The 15113-nt window shown below is 45.7% G+C and overlaps 1 protein-coding gene across 1 annotated transcript in view; it reads left to right on the top strand.

Annotated features, from left to right (window-relative positions):
- The window catches only part of LOC136582813 (Y+L amino acid transporter 2-like), a 58100-nt gene extending 49399 nt beyond the window's left edge, over positions 1 to 8701 (top strand). Inside the window, 4 exon segments of the mRNA XM_066584068.1 lie at positions 715 to 849; positions 851 to 865; positions 3703 to 3886; positions 5798 to 8701. Of these exon segments, the coding sequence (XP_066440165.1) occupies positions 715 to 849; positions 851 to 865; positions 3703 to 3886; positions 5798 to 5910 (447 nt within the window). The 3' untranslated portion in view covers positions 5911 to 8701.
- The last annotated feature ends 6412 nt before the right edge of the window (positions 8702 to 15113 follow it).

The raw sequence follows: 15113 nt of genomic DNA on the forward strand, positions 1-15113 counted from the left end.
TCCAATCAGAGCCGGTGCTCAATGAACTAATCACAGCCATTCAATGGTGTCATTCACTGAATGATTGAGTGCCGGCTCCAATTGGCTGAGCCAGCGGCGCTCGTGATCCAATAGCATTCACCTGCTGGAGGCGGGGTTCTCAAAGTCCTGTTATCAAGAAGAGAGTGCAGAGGACACAGCAGCCTGCCGCAGCACTGGAGACCAGTGTGAGGGACCAGGATGCTGCTGGCTAGGTGAGTATTGCCTTTTTTTTTCAGGGTAGGACTTATTATTGGGGAGACATGGTAGGTACCCCAGCTGGTACATGCAATGTCTGTATGGACTCCTGCTGTACGTCTAATGGGCAGCAGAGTGTATGACCATAGCCTCTGGCTTAATTTGATGCAATTTATTTCTGTAGTGGGTACTTAACTCCATCTGAATGTTCTTTCACCCAGTCAACTGCGAAAGGTACTGCGATTAAATGAGCAAACATTCATTTTTCGGGTGGTCACATCTTTTATGCGGCACCATCGATCTGTGTAAACAAAGACTGCCTCCTGATGACAGTGGACCTTCATGGGCCCGTGCCATCATACCAATGATCCTTCAGCACATACAGTAGTGCTAATCCTTCCATGTAGATGGAGCTGAACAGGATCTTGGCATGGAATCTCCCAGACCTCTGATAAGTAGCGTTGTGTGTTCTAACGGTCTGTACGTTCTCCTCCACAGTGTGCTGCTACTCTCGTCTACTTGTCTGTCAAAGATGTCTTCCAGCTCATAAATTATTACAGCTTCAGTTACTGGCTATTTGTTGGATTATCTATTGCTGGGCAGATCTATCTTCGCTGGAAAGATCCCGACAGAGCCGAGACCCGTGAAGGTCAGTGCATATAGACCGCTGCTTAGTCACAGTGAGACCTTGCCTACATTACCCTAGGAAGAACTGACCTAGAGGGAGGAGATGAGGCTGGATGCCCGAGGCCCAATGTCAATTAGACTTGGAACACATTGCTGATTAAAGCTTTCGTCATCAACTCTCATTGGTTGTTTTCATTGACCGCAGCACCACGGTTCCTTGCTTTTGCACCGGTCATTTCCATTTAGTTTTGAATTAACCACTTCATGACCGCATAATATAAATTTATGTTGTGAAGGGTAAATGGAGCGGGATTGGAAGCCTGGTCCACTCCATACTTGGCCAGCTATCAGCTTTTTCTGACAGCTGCCGGTAACTGCCATGATCAGAGTTAACTGTGATTTGTGACTGTTAACTGTTTAGATGCAATGTCAAAGCTGATTGTGCATCTAAAGAGTCAGCAGGAAGAGGGGGGTCCCCTTCCCGCACTCCATCGATACCCCCTGCAACTCGATGGGCTAACATGGCAGCCCAGGAGCCTGTTGAAAGCTCCCAGGGCTGCCATGCGTAGATGCTTCATGGGTAACCTCTAAAAGTAACTGTATATTGCAATACTGAGGTATTGCAGAATATAGTACAAGAAATCAAATGATCGCAAGTTTTAAGTCCCCTGTGGGGTTTAAATAAAATTATAAACAGTTAAAAAAAATCATTTTCCGATAAACAATTAAACACTACATATTTAGTGTTGCTGTGTATGTAAAAGCAAGGACTATTAAAATATCACAATATTTGTCCTGCACAATAAACACTGTAAAAACTTAGCGCCCCCCCCTCACTCCTCCCAAAAATGGCACAATTCCATTTTTTTTAAATGCCTCCCTTATATTTCAAGCCTCCCCGGAAAATCGGGGTAGGGTTTATTTTCGGGGAAACACGATATCAAAATCGCATGGAAAAGGGCAGTTTTTCACTGACCAAAATTGCACTGGCCTGTGAATATAGCTTCACAGCTTGACATCATGTGGCACCAACTGGGATTGATCCCAACCATTTAACTATTTAGAGTACATTGCCAATGGCAAATGAGAGGCCTAAGGGCCCATTCACATGGTGTATTTTTTGTCTGTAGTACATCCATATTTTTTACGGATGTAATATGGGCAGTGTACAACGCCTTTTGATTTGCATTGGAGTATTGAGGCTAGTTTTTTTTTAATGTGGAAAAAATCAGCATGACCTATTGGCTGAAATTGCCCATACAAGTTTATGAGATCGCATAACAATGCAGCAGATACGCAGTTGCAGGGATAGTTATTGCGTTTGTTGGCAGGAGACAGTAGGGAAAAAAGGAAGGGACTTGTTACTTGTATAGCGCCAACTTATTCTGTAGCGCTTTCAGGTAATTTTGTTTCATCACCCCCCCCCCCCCGGCAAGCTGGGTACTCATTTTACCGACCTCTGAAGGATGCAAGGCTGTGTCAACCTTGGGCCGGCTACCTGAACCATGCGGATTGAACTCACAACCATCAGGCTGTGAGTGAGAGCTTTAGCCTACAAAACGTGCACCACGCACATACACCGGCAGTGAAAATGGTCTGTTTTCCACAGAATGAAACTGCATTTGTCCATGTGAATAAGCCCATAGGGGATAAATAAAGTGAAGGATCTCCATTTGTTACCCCATTGGCATCCATGTGATCGACAGGTTAGGTGAAAAATGTTTGATCACTGGAGGCTCCACCCTGGGATCGGTAGAGCGTAGGTCCCAAGCCCCCCCGTTCTGCAGTGCACAACCAAAGTAAGGAGAAGCATAAATAGTCCAGTAGGCATCCAGTATTGAGTTAAAAACTGGACATATATGGTGTTATGGTAAAGGAATAGTCCATACTCATGGGGGAAATGTAAGAAAGCTTATTTACAACAAGTGCAAAGTATTATAAAGAGAGAAATAGAAGGATAAGAATACGTGGTCATTGAGATACTTGCCTGAGGGAGCAAGAGAATCCATCACTTAAAAGGAGGGATTCTGACTAACTTCCAACGAGATCCCCATTACATATTGATTGGCCCATCATTTATGAGTTAAGAGAATTGCACATTCTTAAGGCCCATTTAGACACAATGATCATCTCAAAATTCGCTCAAAGCCCTCTTATGAACGATAATCATTGTCTAAACGTGCGGCCATTGTGCAGTTTTTGTGGACTATTTCCTCATCACTAATTTTTAGCAAGCTGAAAGTCAGCAGTGAGCCTTATTAGTGCTGCGCGCTGAGTTCTCAGCTGGGGTACTGCTAATAGTATTATTTCAGCTGGTATCCCACTCCGAGAACACAGAAGTATGCAGAAGACAGCGCTTCAGTTGTCTTCTGCATACCCCGCTCGGAGCGCTAAGCTGTATACCAGCTGAGCGCTCCGAGAACACAGCAGCTGTATACAGAAGACAGCGCTCCTGATAGGTGATCAGAAACAAAGGGCTGGGGTTTTCTATCTCGGCCGTGAAGTCGAGATGGGAAAGAACCCTTTAATCTAGAAGTTCAATGGACCCTAATTAGTGTGTGTGTGTGTGTGGGGGGGGGGGTAATGAAAACTACAACTCATACTGCAAAGAAAAAGCCCCCTTATAGTTCCTTTAACTGAAAAAATATGAAGGAAGTGCCTCTTGCCGGTCCTGGTTTACAGCAGTGAGATGCTTGTATACTTACGTGACCGCTGAAGTTGGGGCATAAGGACGGGTTACACTAAGTCCAGCCTAGCCTGTTACATGACTTCCAGGTCTTCAGCTGTAGAATTAGATGAATCTTTGGTTTGTCAGAATGGATCTGCAGTGTTAATGGGTGCTTTATTCTCTGTTTTCAGCTCAGCCTGTTCTATCCCATTGTCTTCTGCCTGTGTACATTGTTCCTGATCTGTGTCCCGTTGTACAGTGATACTGTGAATTCTTTCATTGGGATTGGCATTGCTCTTTCTGGTGTCCCAGTGTACCTCATGGGAGTCTACTTACCAGAGTCCAAAAGACCACCTTGTATTGGCAAATTTTTGGGTAAGGAAAAGCATTTTGTTTAATATTAGTGTTCCTGCTATTTTGAAATCTCATCCTAAGGCAACTCGCATTTTACCGCGGCTTTTTGAATTCAGCGGAAATCACGGTATACTGCTCCCATTGATTTCAGTAGGGCCTCACAAACATGCGATCGATTGGGGTGCTGGACGGTGCAGTGATTTTTCAAGCACTGTCTGCTCTATTCTTCAGCGTTCTTCACACCTCCTCACCCATCACAATGATGGGATGTGCTAAAACACATGCATTTTTAATGAGGATTTTTCGCTGTATGTGAATGTGTATCCTTAAGAGGTTTTTCTGGTTGTAAACTATTGATGGCCTATCCTTCAGATACGTTGTTAGTAGTAGATCCGCAGAGGTACGCTGTCTGGGACCCTTACCGATCAGCTGTCTGCTTCTTGCATTATTATTGCAATAGCCAGGCTTGGTATTGCAGATACCATTTATTTTTACTTTGATGGAAACTTTGTCTGCAATACTAAGCCTGGCCACTGCAGTGAGGACGGATCTGTCTGCTTCCTGCAGAAATCGGCTCTGTGCATGAGCACACCGATCTGGCAAACAGCTGATTAGTGGGGGCCTGAGCGGCAGACCACTGCTGTTTTACTATTGATGACCTATCCTGAGCACAGGCCATCAATAATTTACAACTGGAAATCCCTTTTAAAGGGGCTTTCTGGGACTAAACAGTTGCTCGCTTAATCTCGATAGGTCATCAGTAGTTGATGGGTGGGGGTCCACCTCTTGGGATCCCCACCAATCAGCTGTTTTAAAGAGGCTACATTGGTCACATGGAGGGAGAGCAGCTCGGTCCCATTTAAGTAAATATGATTTACTACTATAGTGGACACAGTTATACAATGTACTGCGCTATGTCTGGTATGGAGTGAGGCTGCCATGTCACCCACCTGAGCTCCTCTATCACTTTAAACAGCTAATCATGGTGAAGCCCCCCAGAGATTACCTATTGATGGCCTACCCTGAGGATGGGTCATCAATGGTTTAGTACTGGAAAACCTCTTTAATCTAGAAGATTTGCTTCCCATTTAGTATTGTTAACCCAATCAGCTGGAATGTGATTCTCTTCAGATGACAACCCCTTCTTTCCAGCAATGTGTACAAGACCTGGCCATCACTTGTAAGGTGGGCTGCGCACTGCATTTACCCTTGTACATTGGGAAGGCTTCAGACATCCATGGTAAATGTGTTCATAAGAGTCTATGGTCAGACCGAACAAGTGCCCTTTGGGCGTCATCTGGCTGGTATATGTCTGTATACCACTAAGAAGCTTTAATGGTGTAGCAGACTGTGCTGTTCCATCCAGTAGAGTCCTGTATCCGTACCCTTGGGGACATGACTGAGGGCCAGGAGAAGAGGAAGCCTCATCTTACAAGCTCCTCCAATAAATTGTATGTTTAACTGACATTACGGAGGCGTTTGGGGATTCGAATGAATGAAAAACTTGGACACGAAGGCCCCTCTCACACATATGTTCGGTTGAACACCGCTCTGAACCGCGGCATTTTACTGCGATTTAGAGCTGCGTTTTTGAACACTTCCGTGTTTGACAGCGCTTTTTAACGCACCCCCATCATTGTGATAGGGGGTTAAAAAAAAGACTCGGAAAAATGGAACAGACAGCGTTCGAGCGCAGGTCTGAGGAACCCATTAGAACCAATGAGCGTGTTGTACCGCGGCGCTTGGGACTCCACGCTAATCGCGGTTACAAGCTCTGTGTTTGTGTGGCCTGAGGAGTTGATGTGAAATCTGTTTCAAATCTGATGCAGATATCAAGCATGTGGGATTTGGCAGGTTTGATAACACATGCTATTGTAAGAGAGGATATTGTACGTGAGATAATAAGTAATGAGCCTTGTTTCGCCTCCTCAGGTTTTCTTACAAGGTGGACCCAGCTGATCTTCAATTGCGTTGTGACGGAGATGGATCCCGCTGAAGAGAAGCCTGCACTGAAATCTAAAGCGCTCGCTATGAACAACTTGTGAAGAATAAGCGCCCTGCTGAGTAGATCAGGAAGACGGTTTTCAATGGAAGCAGGAAACCTGTGCAATTCTGAGAGGCATGGTGGAGCGGTGGAAATGCGCATAACGCCTCCTTCACGTGGATGTATTTTGGTCAGTATTTGTACGCCAAAACTAGGAGTAGATCCAAAACGTGGAACTAGACGTTTTCCTCTGCTTTTGTCTTAGAAATACTGATGCAAAATATGGCCAAAATAGGCAAATGTGAATGAGGCCCAAGGTCGGGATCACGTGGATTGTGAGCGCATTTGGAATACAGGCGTCTCGCAGGTGACATTGCAACCGTATGAAATCAGGATTTCCTCAGTGTTTGATCTGTGATTCCCTCCTTATTTCCGGTCATTGCTTTTATTTTCTACTCTACAAACACTGGTCCGTATTTGCCCAATAAAAATATCAATGAATGCAAACCTGGGGCCAAAAATGGGTAAAAGTGGCGTATGGTGCGTTTTTAAAAAATACGGCCATGTAAATAGATGCATAGATTTGTATTGGCTTCATATTGAGGTCTGCAAAACACGTACACTAACTTCACATGGGCATGTGTGCTATCGGACTGTGAATCAGGGCCCGATATCGCGCTCGCCAACATGCGCTATCCCCGCAGAGCCGAGGTGTTTTCTATATCAAAACTTCCTTGCATCACTTTGGGAAGTAGCTATCCTCCGGCACGGTGGAGAATCGCAATGTGTCTCCCATTGTTTTCAATGGGGAGACCTTGTATCGCACTTGTGTGCCCCCAGCACGTGGTGCAATGCTGTCGGCCCCATTAAACACAATGGGTGATGCGTGGGCACGCCCAAAGACGGGACATGCTGCGATGCGGGGAAAAAAATTGCCCGTGTATATGACCCTATTCGAAAGAATTGGGTTCATATTCGTGTGACATTTGTGTATGTCGCAACGCACAAATCTTGCGTGATTTTCTCGGCCGTGTGACAAAGGCCCTACCCAAATACAAAGTAAGAATACACCCACCTGAAAGTGGCCTAAGGCAGAATGTTGTAGAAGTATTTGTAAGCCAGCATTGGGGGTGGAAGCTGCACATGAAAGGGGTGCAGAGCTTTCGGGTTCACTTTTCCTCTGTAGACTTTACTCCTGACTTTCTTACAAACACTGATGTGTGACGATGCCAGTAGGCGAGCGCATGTTGCAGACCTTCATACTGAGCTAACGTAACATTCATCTATTCATATGGTTGCATGCGTTACTTTTGCCTCCAAATGGCTATCGGTATTCTTTTCCGTTGGGCAAATAAAAATCAGTATTAACCCAGTAAAAGTAAAACCGATGACCGCAAATCTAGATGAAACAATGAGGAAATCCTGATGACCGAGGGTGCGATGTTACCTGTAACACCTCCTTATTCCAGACCTGCTACAATGCGCCCCTGTGAGACCGGCCTTATTGATGATCTGATAACATGGTGCCAGTACAAATGGTTATGGGTTAGATGCACTCCATTTTGTGTTAATTTTGTATATATATATTTTTTTTAGTCGGTTACCAAAAGCAGAATTCCAGATCAGGTGGAACGCTAACCTCTGGAGCTCCTCTTCAGGTTCTCTTCATACAGCTTTATAAAGGATGAAACCATTAATATATATTTTTTTAATAAGCTTCTATTATGAAGCTACTAAATAGAATGGAGAATGAAGCTAATGCTGACCTTGCATGTTTTGAGTTTGTGAATGAGGTATGGATGCTGACCAAATCCTAGGTTCTTGCTTCTGTTGCATAAAAGTCATGTTTAGCATTGGGCTTCCCAGGCTTTTTAATGGGGGTTATTATTTTAATGGGAGTAGCTTGAGTATTTTTGGCATGTCCAATGGATAGGCCATGAATTCCTAATATGAGAGGGTTCCTCTTCTGCAACTTAGATGTATCTAAAGAGATATTGCCCGTGGGCAGAACAGGCGGACCCGTGACCACCAGCCACACTGACTACTATTGGAATAAATAGTGAGGTGATGGTCATTGCAGAAATAGGTAAACACTACTTGGCTTTATGAGGGAATACCCTAAAGAGACGGGAGTCTTCTGGCGGGTGGGGCGTTACTAGTACAGGTTCTGTTGCTGTGTTAGTGTCTAAAACCCTTCTGAGGTGGTATGCCAGTGAACGTTGTTGGAGAGGCAATAATGTCATAACTTTTTTCATCAAAATTTGCTTAACGCTCATGGCTGTATGGGCAGGCATGCTTGAAGAACCAGTCACCTGGTTGCCGTAAAGAAGGGGGAGGAGCCTCAAAATGTAGCTGCCACTAGTGTGAGGGACTTGTTCCCACGCTTAGTGGCTTCACACAGGTGTATTTGCACGTGCAATGCGCAGAGAATGGAATCATTGATTCAATGGGTTAATTCTAATGTACTTTATTTGCGCGCAAACAAATGCAGCGTGCTCTACTTTTGTGCACATTTATGCACCATAGGTCCCCATAGAAGTCTATGGAGGGTGCCCAATGCACAACAGGATGTGCAATCCTGCGAGAAAAAGAACACATTTGGAACTCATTAGTCTATATAGACATTAAAATTGGGGCGTGTTTGTCTGTCGCGCGCAAATAAAAAGACCTCCTAGCGCAAATTAATTGCGCTGATTCACGCACAAGAATGCATACGCCCGTGTGAAGCTGCTCTTACTCCCTGCCTTCCATGAATAATCCGGGTTTATTGACTTTAACACAAGGGTGTAAATGCCTGTATGGAATATGAAGTATGTTCTCAATATTTATATAAAATGCTGTATTTGAAGAGATGTTGGGTGTCGAGTGACTGCTGTACATGCTGGTATCTGGGAACGGGATGCCGCTGTGCCCACAGTTTGCCACCTCTTGTCCACTGCTTTAGGTGATCATACGCCTTCAACAACTGTCAGAGGAGCGATTGATCATCTGACAACGCTTTTTCCCGGCTTTCCTATACAGCTAGCCCAGATATTTGTTTCTTTACAGGGTAAGGGCCCTTTTACATGGGCTGATGTATCATTGTGATTCCTGCATCTAACGATTATCATCAGCGTAAATGCTGCACCGACTAACGAGAATTCATTCGCCTCTCGTTAAGCTTCTGCATTTATAAAACTGCACGGGCTCATCTGTCGTTCAAACAGGCAGTCCTTCACTTCTGAACAGCGGCCTGTTTATTGGAGGTGGATGGGCTTGGACTATCTCTGCTTCGCCTCCATTCACTGAGCAATGCTCGTTCCTTTGTAAAAGCAGAGGACAGGACAACCTGGTGGACATCAGCGCCTGATAGGCTGTCCTGTGTAAAAGGGCCCTGAATCGACAGCGAGGCACCGCCGGCACCTGCTAATCTTTTGGGGAAGAAAAGGATTGGGTGTTGAAATTCCACATCCTCAATCGTTTTTTCCCACCTAATCATCTGCTGAGGAAAGTTAAAGGGGTTCTGTCATTAGAAAAAAAAAATTCTATACTTTCCTATTCCTCCCCCGTCAGTCTTCTTACCCCATCTTCACCTCACCTATCTTCTCCTGGCTGCTCCAGTCCCCCGGGTCATCTCACCTTCAGCCGGCCGGATCCTCTTCCTCCTGTGATGTTGCACACATTGCCGGCATTCGCCTTCCTGCAGGTCAGTGCATGCTACATCACTAGTGACACAGTGATCATGGCCTAGCAGGGAATGCCAAATCCTATGCAGGGCTACTGCCACGACTGCCAATGCATGCTGTCTTGCCGCAAGTATTCATATACTATTGTTCCCAGACAGCATGCATTCGCAGCCCCGGCATAGGATTCGGCATTCACTGCTTGGCCGTGAACACTGCGTCACTAGTGATGTAGCATGCACTGACCTGCAGGAAGGAGAATGCCAGCAATGTAGGTAACGTCACAGGAAGAGGGGGATCCGGCTGACTGGAGGTGAGGTGACCTGGGGGACTGGAAGAGCCAGGAGAAGATCTGGTAAGAAGACTGCCGGGGAAGGAATAGGTAAGCATAGCATTTTTCTCTAATGACAAAGCCCTTTTAAGCTGTCCCTTTAGACATTAGAAAGTCGTCCGGTTCTGTCATCGTCAGCGGATTCGATTGATTAAACTCTGTATGGGGGCCTTAAGATGTTGAATGGCAATCATAGGATCCCTATTGTCCTAGTTCGTAAGGTTCTTGGTGGCAAACCCCCACCAATGAGGCATCTGTGGCCTTTACTTTAAGTATGTGTGAAATGCTAGTGCCTTGGATGCCATAACTTTATCTCCCATCACGTCTAGTTCTTTCACCCACTCACAGGCTAATGATATAATTTCACAGCCTCGTCTTGCTCATTATCCACTACTTCCTTCTTGAGTAGTTGGATTTCAAGGGCCAAAAAAGTAACACTCTAGAAAAGTTTAGAAGATTTTACTTCTAGAGCTGCAGTGCAGTTTGGAAAAAACGGAGTCACTTGCTGCAACCATATTTTGCGCTGCTTGTCATGGAGTGCCTTATAGGATGGGATCCACAAAGACTGCAGTTTGATATACAGGGGTAAAAGTACAATTAGTAACATAAAACATGTACTACCGGTTTAGGAGAACCTCCCTGGATGAAAGGTAATAGAACTCTCCGTTTGGTGCTGAGCAGCTTTATCCCCTCCCGGGCATGTGTGTTAGAGCTGGCGATGGCTGATTGACCTGCAGTGTAGTCTGTGGCCTGTCCTCAGCTCTCGGTCAGTAAGGCTACGTGCACACAGGAAGCTCTGCCTGATATCGCACATGCCAATGTGGGTTTTATACGCGGATGTGAATCGGTTTTAATTCAAAAACTCCTTGCATCACTTCTGTCAAATTGCGTGAGTTTAATGCGCATCAGAGGATTGTAAGTGTTTCCTATTGATTTCAATGGGAAGCCTCACATCGCACGACATGCATTGTCATTAAAGGTCCATTGAATACCATGGGCGAGGTGTTCCGAGGGAATGCCAAAAGGTAGGACATGTGGCCATTTTTTATTTTTACCTTACAGCATCGCTGTAAGAATGGAGTTCATATTTGTGCGGGTTTTGGGCATCTTGCAGCGAACAATACTTGCATGAGATTTTCGCTCGTGTAGCCTAATCCTGGAAAAACCTGGCAGCAGTCGTAGCAACGTCTCTCTAGCATGTGCCTAGAGTTTGAGTCCTTTTCTTATGGAAGGTTGTCGTTCAGTGAATGGAGGTGGAGCGGGCCGGAGATCTCTTCTGCCCGCTCGCCTGCCCCCATTCACAGTAAACAGCCAGATGAACAGCTGCCTCTTTACACAACCCAATCGCCATTTGATTTCTATGCCGGCTCAAACTGAACGGCGAACAAATTATTTGCAGCGCTTACACTGAACGATTATAACGTTGGAATTTGCATGATGCAGCCAGAGTCTGAATGATAATGGTTTCATGTAAAAGGGCCTTAGAGCCCTGATCCCAACAATGAAACCTATGATTTATCTAAAATACACTAAAAGCGCTTGTTCAGAAAAAGCTACTTCTGTCTGCATCAGAGGCTCCGCCCAGTATTGGATTTGGATGGCTAGGGCCCACCAGTAAATGATGATATGGGGACACATTAACTACTTACATGCCTAAGATGCTGGACTCTTGCCTATTAGTATGTACTTCAATAGGTGTAGAGCGCTGTGCGACATTCATGTTGGGGGCGCACTCTTGGCTTAGGGCAATGGGATTCACCCGTTCCCCTGTGGACCAGTCTGAGCCTGGCTCCGCATGCTGCGCTATTTTGTCAGGGAAAATTCTGGGAACATGCTAGAAGCAGAAAAGACCCTGTTATAATCGGTGTAGTCCGTCCATTGTCATTGTGTACTTGCTGCATGCCACACGCGTGTCTCCCGCGGGCAGCACACAGCCAATTACGGCTTTCTGCGCCCGGCCTCAGACTATTTTCAATGTGATGGGTTCCCTTTTAATGTATTATTTAGAAAATAAAAGTTGTTACAAACTGTAAGAAAAAGAGATAAAGCAACCCGCCTGCTGCTGCCCGTAGGGACCTGATCCTTATCTGGTTCATGCTGTTAGAGGTTTTTACCAGTCCAGGGAACAATGGCTATGGAGCGCTGCTGCCTCGTGGTGGCTGGTAATTCTTGCTTTGCTTGCAGAGCCACTTTTGGAAGCTAGAATTCCGCTATTGTGGCTCAGCAGGTTTGCAGAGTTCTTACAGGTTCCTGCAGCTAACCTCCTTGAGAAGGGAAGACAACTGCATGTAGGCACTGCATATAGAATAGGGATGCATAGGCTGCACTGCGCCATTCGTGCGAGTCAAAGGCATTCTGTTAGCGCAGGTTCATGTTGCTGAACCCGGGACAGGTATGCACATTGCCCGGTGAATGTTTTATTCCGACACGCTGCAACGTTTCACAATAAACACACCTTTTGAAGTTCAACTTGGCTCCGAGTCACAGAGGTGAGGCGGGTCACATGGCCGCCTTCCTGCCCACTACATGTTGACTGGCGCTGTCTTCCATTTTGTGTGTAGGGAGAGAGCTGCCAGTCTGCATGATGCCGGCCAGGAGAAGGCTGCGCTGCCTGCCTATGTAATTTGGGGCTGAGTTCGGAGTCAAACTTCAAAGTGTGCTTATTCTGAAAGTCTGCAGCATCCTTTGAGGCAGTAGACATCCCTGTCCGGGGTTCATGCTGCTTATGGTTATGATAGGTGTAACTGTTCTCCAAGCACTGCTCCACTCTAATGTCCATGTCAGAGAGGAGTGGTTTAACAAGAATTAGGACATCATGCGGGAGCAGAGACAAGTAAAACTGTGTTCACAGCTGCGCTGGGGGCTCCATTCGAAACCTTCAGCGTGGATCGGGCACAAAGTGCAAGATGCAGAAGCCCTCCATACATGACTTAAGTGGTTAAGGAAGATGGAACAATACCTCCACAACGCCACCTATTGGATGGCAGCGTTCCTACAAATCAATGTCAGACCCTTTTCTACAAGTCTTAATAACAATGATTGGAAATTGACCAAAAGCCAGAAAACCATACACATGCCTTATAAGTCTTACTCCCCTCTATGCCAGACAGAATAACAGGAGTCAAAATAGACCCCATTATAGTTGTCTATCAGTTCGGCACCATTCGGTTCCATCATAGAATGAAAGGGTTTGGCCAGGGCAATCCATTTTTCTTCTCTTATAATGGAGCAGGAAGACAGAGTCCCCAACGCAGATGTGAACATGGCCTAGGTCCTTGCGCTGCTGGTACTCTTATGGGCGGGGGAAATATAGCCCAGTAAGAGTTGCAATCGAAGAAACTTAAAAGTAGAAGTGTAAAGGACCGCACCGGGTCAACTCCCCGCTGTGCATAACACTACAGAGCACCACCTCCAGGACATCCAACATACAGACAGAAGTCACAACATCACCAGGCAGACATCTAGGGATTCCATCAAACTGCTTTATCTAACAAGATCCAGTATAAGTACTGCTTCATTGTACTGGACCCTGATGACCTAGGTGTCCGTCTGCAGATGCCGTCACTTCTGTCTGTAACCCAGGAAAAACTGTCCAGTGTTATGCCCGGTGCCGGCACGGACTGATACTCTCCTCTCTGTTCTTATTATTACTGGGTCTCTATGAGGACCAGGCATAACCGAGCGCATCATGAGGGGCAGCCCACATGTGGCAAATGCCAGCAAGCAGCTCCTGCTACTCCACCTCGGATAGTAGTTGTTGGGATCAAAAGTGTGATTAATAAATGCTGGGGTATAAAGCTCTGTGAAGATGTCCAACACCACCTTTATGCATAGAGACCAACTGCTGATGCGTTTGGAGCTGCCCCGAGCATACTAGGTGTTGTGCATACACTACAATCGGTGAGTCCTGGGGGCGCAGGCTGCAGGCATACACAGTATTAACGCTCTTTAGATACCCTTTTATAATCACCCTTTCTTCTGCGGCAGCAGGTCTCATTCATAGCAGGAATGCTAAATATTCTACCTCTTTCAGATGCACTGAATCCTCTGCATGGCCATTAGGTGATTGCATACACTAATATATTCCCACATAGGGGAGATTAATGCAAGAAGCTGTTTATGTCTAAAGCATTCTGACTAGTCTAATTATAAAGAAACCCAAAGCCACGATAATACCTTTTAAAATACCATCAATGTTGGCTCTGGGACTGCTGTCCGTCCTGTAAGGTTGTGTGACATCGGGTGCTTGTGGAATTTCATGATGGTGATGTTTAACAAGTGCTATTTACTCCCAGCATAGACAGATCTGCTGCAGATTCCAGCCATATTATCAATTTTCTGCAAAGCTGCAGTATGTCCTATCTGAGGCAGAAATTAATTTGTCGTAACGCGTGTGATCTGTGATTTTTTTTTTCTTCTTTTTTTCTTTCTTTACATTGCTCAATGTGTGAACTCTGGCCACTTTCACACGGCAGTATGTTACTTCAGTATCTACGGGCCAAAATCAAGCCTACAGTAGTGTATAAGGCCGGTTTCACAGGGGCGATAAAATCGTGTGAGATTTGTGCATCTTGCCATGCACAAATCTCGCTCAAATATGAACCCCATTCATTTGAATGGGGTCATGCACGAGCGATGTTTTCCTGCATAGCACCACAGCATGCTCTATATTCCTGCGATATCGCCATTTGTTTTCAAGGGGGTTGGAGGCAGCAGCGCTGACCCCATTGAAAGCAATGGGAGAGCTCCGCAATCCTCTGCAACAGCAGCAATAGGGGATTCCTTCATAGCCGCGGGGAATCCCTTAAGAGGCGGCAGGGTGAAGGGATTCCCTGCCGTTGCTGTCAGGGGATCAGGGCGTACTCCCATTGCTTTCAATGGGGCCGGTGATGCTGGCACTCCATTGAAAGCAGTGGGATGAAGGAAACCCCTGGAGTGATGCGTGGCTGTTTTCACATGAAAACGCCTCACATCCACGGGGCTTTCATGTGGTAGAAAGTGTGATATCGGGCCGTGATTTATAGCCCAATATCGCCCTTGCCCATGTGAAACTAGCCTTCTACAAAGATGTTACAAATACTGACAAATACTGCGGTGTGAGGGAGGCCTAGGGGTGCGTTCACATGTGCAGGTTCTGTTCAGGTTTTTTTTATGTAGTTTTTGAAACAAAACCAGAAGTGATCCAAAAAAGATAAAGAGAAGTTGTGTCCGTGCTTTATTCTTTCTCTCCTTTTATGTCCCTCGCTTGGTTTTGGCTTTAAAAAAAAAAAA

The sequence above is a fragment of the Eleutherodactylus coqui genome, chromosome 11, assembly GCF_035609145.1.
Source record: "Eleutherodactylus coqui strain aEleCoq1 chromosome 11, aEleCoq1.hap1, whole genome shotgun sequence".
NCBI lineage: Eukaryota > Metazoa > Chordata > Amphibia > Anura > Eleutherodactylidae > Eleutherodactylus > Eleutherodactylus coqui.